Below are 9,305 nucleotides of genomic sequence, written 5' to 3' on the forward strand. Positions count from 1 at the left end.
CAAAACTAGAAGTTAAGTTTAAGGTGAGAAGGGAAAGATTAAAAGGGAGCTAAGGGGTAACTTTTTCACTCAGAGGGTGGTATGTGTATGGAATGAACTGCCAGAGGAAGTGGTGGAGGTGGATACAATTACAAAACTTAAAAGACATCTGGATGGGTACATGAATAGGAAGGGTGTAGAGGGATATGGGCCAAATGCTGGCAAACAGGGATAGATTAATTTAGGAGATCTGGTCGGCATGGACGAGTTGGACCAAAGGGTCTGTTTTCATGTTGTACATCTCTATGACTCTCTAATCTAACTCTGATAGAATTCCTGATAGAATTTTGTATTTTATCAATGGAAATGGTAGATAACAAAGCAAGTGAAAAGCAGAGTCTGTCCTTACACTGCACCTGGATGGATGGCTAAGATAAACTTTAAAAAAATTATTTTAAAAAATCATTATTTCAAATTGTCAACAAGCTGAAAAATGTTCAAAATTGAATTGCTCTGCATTTTGTTAGGGAAGAATGAAACAAATTTAAATTAGGACCACGGAAGAGATCGTCAGTCAGCTATTAATAGTTGCTTTCTGTTATTTATCTCTGAGTTATCTCTCTCAGTTAAAAACTACACATTAAACTTTAGCTGAAAAATATATTTTGAAACTTATTTGACAAAACTCAGAACATCATTTTACATGTTAAGGTATATGCTATTCCAGATATAAATCTGAATACCATTTACCTTGATAGAATCATTTAATAGAACACTCCACAAGGCACAGTGGAAATTTGGAACTGTTCAGACAGTTCAATTAAATTTAATGGATTGAAAGCTGTGCTGGGTGTATTGGTATCCTTGCTTGAACCCTGAAATCCATCAACCCCTTGACATATGTGGATTTCTGTTATCTGTTCTGTTGTCCATGGGCAGCATGCTGGCTCAGTGGTTAGCACTGCTGCCTCACATTGCCAGGGACCTGCGCGATTGTGCAAACTTCACACAAACATTCTCCCTGTGTCTGTGTGGTTTTGCTCCAGCTTCCTCCCGTGATGCAAAGATATGTGGGCTAGGTGGATTAGCCATGGGAAATGCAGGGTAATAGGGATAGATTAGGGGGGTGGGTCTGTGGGTTCTGCTCTTTGGAATGTTGATGTGGATATGATAGGCTGGATGGCCTGCTTCCACACTGCAGGAATTCTATGATTCCCAATGTCTTCGCTTAGAACAGGAATTTGTAAAATCTACCTCAAGGCATAGAGTATAAAGGTGAAGAATTTCTGATGATAAAACATCAGCTTGGCCTCCACTAAAGTACTCTGTCAATATTTTGTGCATTAAGTGTGGTGGAGGCAAATTTAAGAGGGAATTGGATAAGCATCTGAAGAGAAAGAAAGATGCAAGGTTACTGAGAAAGGATAGAGTGGAACTTACTGAAGTGTTCTTGAAGAAAGTTAGCATGGTCACAAAGGATCAAATGGCTTCCATCTGTGAAATAACTATTCTGTGATTTAAATAATATCAACCAAAGGAGATGCAATTATACTTTATCATTGTAAGTTATTTGCATATAATAAACGTGAGTGAAAGTAAGTCATTTTAAACATTCAATTTATATTTTTAAATGTAAAATACAGTAAAAAAAATCCATTCAATTCAGGACAACCCCAAGCTTTCAACAGCTTGTCATTTTAATTCTCCAACTTGCTGTCATGTGATATCTCTGTCCTTGGCTTACAGTGAAGCTCAACACAAGCTTGAGGTAAAGCACCTATCATTTAATAAGACACTGAACAGCCTTCTGGACTTAACAATCAGTTCAACAATTTAAAACCATAACCTCTGCCTCCATTCTCTTCCCTTTCTTTGCATGTGTCTGTCTGAACACTTTTTTTGTTTTCAGATGGTAGTTGTTCATTATTCTGACAGTCACATCCCCTCTGGATTGATGTTTTGGTTTCTTTATTTGTCCACTCCTACTTCATTTTGCTCTGCCTCACCAACCATTAGTGATACACACTGTACTAATTTGATTTTTGCTCAAGTTGTTGGTGTCAATCAATAATAAGTAATACCACAAGAGATATTTTCACAATCATAATTCTCTATATGAGTTCAGTCTGACTAAGAAACATAAGTAAAGGTATTTCATCTGAACTAAAACAGTTAAGCATAAAAGCCTTCCTGTAGCCCAAACGATACAAAATGAACTTGTCTTGTTCATTACTGCCATGAGCACTTAGAAATGGAAATTGTTACAATCATTAGACATGTCACAGGAATTTCACCTGATTTTCAAATCCTTAAATATAAATTCATTTATGTCTGGTTTTGTGACTGGAAGCAGCATGGTGAGATAAGGAAAATGTAGAACCATCAATCATTTGCGTCAAGAAACTTAAATTTCAGGCTCACTTCATTCATAGTTTATCTGCAGATAGGACTGACATGATAATTATATTTTGGAGGGTTGGGGTAGGGAGGTGGATAGGCACAATTGAATGGACTAGGGAGTGTAGTGTTAAATTGTTCTGGGTTTGAATGTGAGACCACGTTTGCTATTAATGCTCACTGAGTGTGACTGGTTAAGCCTGGTGCGTAAACTAAAGAGACTGTAGAAAAAGCTGAGAGCTATAGTTAGAATCGAAGAGCAGACATCTGACAGCATTGTATAAGCTCCTCAAAATAAAGTTTCTGCAGAGTTCCAAGATATAAAATGTACAAAAAAGCAGCAATGAAAATGACAGAGAAAAGTTTGAATCTGCCAGTTCCTGAATTTTTCCTTTCTTGTATGGAAGATCCACATATGTCAACAGGCTGATGGATTTCAGGGTTCAAGTCTCTTTACCTGGGTGAATAGTTCATATGTAGTAGTGATCTGTACAAAATCAACACTCATACACTGTCTTGGAACAGATTAAGAGCAAATATTTGAACAGCTCCAGGAAGACACATCTCGTGTGATATAGTCGTACAGGGTCTTGCACAATACTTCCAGCCAAAGAAGAATGTGATGACAGAATAACATAGAATAGCAAGACAGCCAGGAAAATGGCAAGGCCAATCAATAATACATGACAGACTTCAGCAATGGGCTTCTAACTGGAAATATGACACAATAACTTATGAATTAATCATGAATATTATAAATAGGAGTAGAACCTCATGTCTCCTGTACCATTCAGTAAGATCATAGCTGTTCTGGTTGTGTTTCAAGTTCTCCATTCCCTTCTACTCCTGATAAACCATAATCCCCTGAACAATAATTCATCCACCTCTGCCTCAAAAATATTTAAAATGAACCTGTTTCCACCACTTTCTGAGGCAGAGATTCCAAGCTGTTTGAGAGAAAAGAAATTCCTCATCTCAGTCTTGAAAGTGCGGGTATAATTTTAAAACAGCGCTCTGTGTGGAATGATCCATGTCCACTTTGTCAAGACTATGTTACGTACTTCAGTCAAGTAACCCCTCACTCTTAAACTCCCACAGAAATAGACTTAGCTTGTTCAACCTTTCCTCATCAGACAACATACTTATTCCAGATATTAATCCAGCAAACCCCTTCTGAACCACCTCCAATACACCCCGGGGGTGTAGAGTGACAGCAGTCCAAGAGTCAAGCACAGATGACAAGGTCAAAGCCAACCATGCGCTTCCTGTCTTGTCTAACGGAGAAGGAGCCGGCATCTTCCTCGGTGGTACTGACTTGGATCCCAAATTCGCTGCTGCGCTGTGCAGAGAACATACGCCTCTTCGAAAGGGAGTGCCCAATCATCCAGCACATGACAATCGACCTGGTTGGGGGAATGTCAAACCCACGTTGAGCAGGGGACTGACGTTTTGCTGCCGTGTCAAAATGTTTATCCATTCAAGCGGAGAGAGGAAAACAATTGATGATGAAGTTACACCCCAGGGGAAGGGGAGGGAGGGAGTGACCCACCAGTGTGACAAGTCGGTGCTGGTGCAGAAATACCAGTGCAACGCTGAGGGGGGAGGGGGGAGAGGCAGGATGGGTGGCGGCGGCAGTAAATGGAGAAAGGTTTCAGTGGCAGCCCCGGGGTCCATCGGGGAAGGCACAGAGGCAGGAGGCAGTCAGCTGCCAGGGCAGGAGGGCGGAGGGCAGCACGGAGAGCCCCGTCGCTCCGGGAGCACGGCAGACAGCGAGAGCTTGCAATCTGCAGCCGAGGAAGGGAGCAGCGTCGAGCAGGAGCTGGACAGGGCGCTAGCCGAATGCTGGATCACCCCCGCGGGGCAGGCCGCCCCCGCTGCCAGCCGCCAGGCGGGCTCCCACAGCAGCCTCTGTGTGCGGCTTGGCCAGGCTGAGAACGGCGCCACCGCTGGCTGCCAGTGGGAGTCGCTGCTGAGCTGCTGCACTGAGACCGTCCCGGGCCAGCACTGCGACCAGACAGACCCAACTGCAGCCCTGAGCTCCACCAAACTGGACGTGGGGAATAGGAACCAGCCCAGCCCTACATACGTGAGTACTTATTCTGTTTTTCTTAAAAAAAAAGAAAAACAGGCCAAATGCCTGGTGGAAATATCAAAACGCAATTTTTATACTTAAAACAGTAAACCCAGTGACTATTGTTACCATCTATAAAATGACCCGTGTTAATAGGTATGGGTTTAATTAAACCAATGTTCATGGGGGACTTTATTTCAAGAAAAATGAAACAACTAACCGGGCATTAATTATTTAATTGTTTATAACAACTGGGAATGTATGCAAACAGCTAGATCAATGTCTTTGGCTAAACTCAAAGTCAAATTATCAGCTTAAAAGGCGAGGAATGCTCCGTAAGAACCGTTTTGACGATGTTTTCACTTTGCACAACAGGCTGGAGAATTTCATTAAACTGAAAGAGTGCTGCAGATGCTGAAAATGAGAAAGAAAAGCAGAAATTGCTGGAGAAACTTATCAGGTCTGGTAGCAACTGTGCAGTGAGAAACGCAGTTCATGTGTCGACTCCAGTGAGCCGCCTTCTGCACAGATCCTCCAGTATTTTCTATTTTTTTGCTGGAACATTTCATTCTCGGCTCACCCATGACGCGGACTGAATGGCACGTTAGTCAATGTCCAACACAATTACTACAATAACTGCTCCATGAAGATTGTTTTTGATTTTACATCAGTAACTCATTCAGCTCATTAGGATTAGGTCAAACAATTACAAAGTTTCAAAGTTAAAAATCACACAACACCAGGTTAGAGCCCGACTGGTTTATTTGGAAGCACTAGTAACACAACCACCTGGTGAAGGAGCAGCGCTCTGAAAGCTAGTGCTTCCAAATAAACCTGTTGGACTCTAACCTGGTTTGTGTGATTTTTAACTTTGTCCATCCCAGTCCAACACCAGCACCTCCAAGTTAAAAGTTTCAACGTTTTCTTCCTTGCAGTGTGTCTGTTTTTAAAAACTTTGCCTTCTGAAATGATTTGTTCAGTTTCGTGTGCTGGATCACACAACGCAATATGGGATAGAAGGATTGTGTCTCTCCATACCTTTCCCACTAACGTATGTATTTTTTAAACTATCCACCAATGAATGGTATTGAGGAGAGGGTCAGAAAGCAAACTGCAACCTGACACCTCAACTATTCCTGCTGGTAACAAAGATAGAAATGGAGCGAGGAATAGGAAGTTCAGTCTGTGTTATCCACAAGTCCTGCCCAACGTGATGAGGGAGGACTGCTGCTGACCCGCTATCCATAATCTCCTTGTTTATCCCCACCCCTTTCATATCTCCTCCTGGGCTCCATCTCCACCTATCTGCTCACCTCTTCCGGCCCTTCCCCAATTTCATCTTCAGCATAAGTAACATGTTTTTCTAGCTGAAGAGTCACTGGAAGAAAGCACAGATACTGCCAGACCAGCAGCACGGTGGCTCAGTGGTTAGCACTGCTGCCTCACAATGCCAGGGACCCAGGTTTGATTCCAGCCTTGGGCAACTATCTGTGTGGAATTTGCACATTCTCCCCGTGTCTGCACGGGTTTCCTCTGGGTGCTCTGGTTTCCTCCCACAGTCCAAAGATGTGCAGATCAGGGTGAACTGGCCATGCTAAATTGCCCATAGTGTTAGGTGCATTAGTCAGAAGGAAATGTGGTCTGCACGGGTTTCCTCTGGGTGCTCTGGTTTCCTCCCACAGTCCAAATCTGTGCAGATCAGGGTGAACTGGCCATGCTAAATTGCCCATAGTGTTAGGTGCATTAGTCAGAAGGAAATGTGTCTGGGTGTGTTACTCTTCAGAGGGCTGGTGTGGATGTGTTGGGCCGAAGGGCCTGTTTCCACACTGTAGGGAATTTAATCTAAATCTAAAACCGGGTTTCTGCACCAATTTTGTTTCATTTCTGGTGGCAGAGAGAGGGAGGGTTAATTTCACCCCCCCCCCCCCATTTAGTTTACGCAAGTTGTTATATACTGGCATTAACCAAAAGGATGGGGGTTCCTGCTGTTAACGGCCTGGGTTTACACTGTCTGGGTGGCTGTGAGAAGTGACTGGGCTCCCCTGGTAGAGGATCACCATGCATCACCTCAATCATTCACATTTCAACTTCACTGCTGCCTGCTGCCTTCAAATGGACAATCAATGAGGAAGTCTTTTTCTATCATTGCCTTATCAATGTTGGATGGTACCCTTCTGCATTGAGCTCCAGTTCCTCCTCTGGACAAAGAGTACAATGGATCATGTTGGGAATACTGCACTATCCTGTATTTTGTTGGAGGAATACCAGGCTGCTCAGGCATCACTGGAGGTGTGGAGGTGTATGATCTCCACCCATCTGTAATGCACACTGGATTATACAGACCAAGATGTTACTATGTCAACTTGATGCTTGCAAATGCTATGCTTCGCAAAGAAAGCCATTGTGGGTAATGTCATGTGCTTCACTCCAGTCTACCATTCACTTCCACTATCCCACAGCCAGTGGCTGTAAAAAGTTCGAAGTTCCTTGAGTGTTTATAATGTTCAATCCAACACGAGGTGTAAAGTTTCTTCATACTGAAAGAAATCAGTTCTTCCCCTTGGAATACCAGCAGCAGCATGACAGGACACTATCATTTTCACAGAGATTGGGTTACCCCACACACAAAGTTCCCAGAGAGCTCAGTACACATGGCCAGTAGTGCTGTTTTCATTAGCACCATGACAACATGCACAGTCCTTGCATCCCATTTATTTCTAACCAGCTTTGCTGCACCAATTCTGTGTTTGGTGAGAACATGACTGCAGAGGATGGTAATGCACAGTTTCATGCACTTATTATTAACACACATATGCTGGTGTGTGATTCAGAATAGCACCAACTGCACAGTTTTGATTCCAGTTCCAGTAAAAGGCCTTGCCTCATCATCCTGTTGGTGTAAGTGAAAGACAGTGGGAAACTAGTACTGATGAAAATCTGCCAAGAAAACAACTCTGGGTGAAGCAGCAGTCGACATGACCAAAGGAGGAAAGGTTTAGAGGAATATGAGCCACCTGCAGGCAAATGGGACTAGTTCAGATTAGGTCAGTATATATCCTGGTCAGTATGGACAAAGTGGACACAAGCACCTGTTTCCATGCTGTATTACTCTATTCATTCACATTTGAGTCATAAACTCTAATATACCACTTATTATGTACTATACTTAATCCCCAACCCCATTACAATTACTTTGCTTGAAAACAATAAACGCTGGAGGTCACAATGGGTCAGACAGCATTCATGGAGAGAGTGTCTTCCTGTTTCCGTATCAGTCGAGGCACAGTATGACTCTACCTTCTTCATCTTGATTCCGAGCCCTGGAGAAAGAGCAATCGCCCATGTACACAAAGACATGAGTTCTCCGTCTTCTCTCAAACAGCAGATTCTTAAGGAATTATATTGTCACCAATTGGGAGCAGCATCTAAATAAAGCCACATGTATATTGGTTGGGTAACCATTACAATCGGCGAGCATCAAAAGTAAAGATTAAGTCACCTGGCATGGCATAATAGATATTCTTCACCTCATTAACTGGCATTACACAATGGAGGTCATTCACCTCGTTAAACCACTACCCTTGCCTCCAGCACCTCAGTGCTTACTGCAAGTTCTTATCTGGTCAAAGTCATGCTGGCTCAGCCTTTGTCCCATGACCCTAAACTTAACTCTTTCCCTAACTGCTCATACCTTATACACATTGTCAAGAGAATAAGCTAATGTTTTGAGTCTAGATGACTCTTCATCAGAGCTGAAGTGAAGGGTGGAGGGTTCAGCACTTTTGCTATTGTTGCGGGGGAGGTGGTAGTGGACGTAGGGTACTGGTTGTTAGTTCAGATTATGTGATCGGAATGTGAGAATGGCAGAACAATGATGTCTAGATTAGAGTGGTGCTGGAAAAGCACAGCAGATCAGGCAGCATCTGAGGAGCAGGAAAATCAACATTTCGGGCAAATACTGATGAAGGGCTAATTTTCCACGCTAATTTAGACTCTGGTTTCCAGCATCTGCTGTCCTTGATTTTACCTAGAACAATGATATGTCTCTGCCAGACTTGCAAGGATTGACTGTTCCCACCAGGATGGGGTAAGGAGAGAGAGGACACGATAACAAGTTAAAAAAAGAGAAATAGGAGTTGATTCACAATTCAAAGGTATCGAGCTCAATATTAAGTCCAGAAGGCTGTAAAGTGCCTAGTCTGAAGATGAGCTGTTGTTTGTCCAGTTTGCGCGGTGATTCATTGGAACACTGCAGCATGCCAGTGACAGATAAATGGGTATGCCAGAAGGACAGTGTGTTAAAATAACTGGCTGCAGGAAGGTTGGGGCCCTGTCTGCGCATAGACTGGAGGTCTTTCCCTTTCTTTTAACTTGTTATCATGTCCTCCCCCACCCCCCAATCCCAGAGGGGGCTGTCTGTCCTTGCAAGTCTAGCAGGAGACACATCATTGTTCTACCATTCTCACATGCCGATCACTTATTCTGAACTATCAACATCTTTTCTCCATCAGCACCCTACTCCTATTACCCCTTCCCCAAAACTATAGCATAAATGCTGTCCCCTCCACCCTTCACATCAGCTCTGATGAAGAATAATCTAGACTCAAAACTTTAACTTGCTCTTTCCCCATGGATGCTGTCTGATCCTCTGTCATCTCCAGCATTTCTTGTTTTCAGTACAGATTCCAGCATCTGCAGTCATTTGTTCCTACAGGTACTTTGCTTATTCACCAAATGAGTATTTAAATAATAATTGGAATCTCAATGCAGAAAGGCTGGAAGCAGCAGCTCAGATCCAGACCACAAAGAACCCAAGCCTGGAAGGCAGTGACTAGGGACTCAGGTTGTCTCACAATGC

At 43.1% G+C, this 9,305-nt stretch overlaps 1 protein-coding gene across 2 annotated transcripts in view; it reads left to right on the plus strand.

Moving 5' to 3' along the window:
* The first annotated feature begins 1,630 nt into the window (after nucleotides 1-1,630).
* LOC122541319 overlaps nucleotides 1,631-9,305 on the plus strand; it is a 16,640-nt gene continuing 8,965 nt past the window's right edge. Inside the window, exon 1 of one of the 2 annotated variants that reach the window (XR_006309567.1) lies at nucleotides 1,631-4,462. Coding sequence is in view for 1 of the 2 variants with exons in the window: in XM_043677985.1 (XP_043533920.1) it covers nucleotides 3,842-4,462 (621 nt within the window). In the remaining variant the exon portion in view is untranslated. The remainder of the gene's footprint in view (nucleotides 4,463-9,305) is intronic. The other variant, XM_043677985.1, reaches the window with a different exon arrangement.

The sequence above is a fragment of the Chiloscyllium plagiosum genome, chromosome 3 (genome assembly GCF_004010195.1).
Source record: "Chiloscyllium plagiosum isolate BGI_BamShark_2017 chromosome 3, ASM401019v2, whole genome shotgun sequence".
Classification (NCBI taxonomy): domain Eukaryota; kingdom Metazoa; phylum Chordata; class Chondrichthyes; order Orectolobiformes; family Hemiscylliidae; genus Chiloscyllium; species Chiloscyllium plagiosum.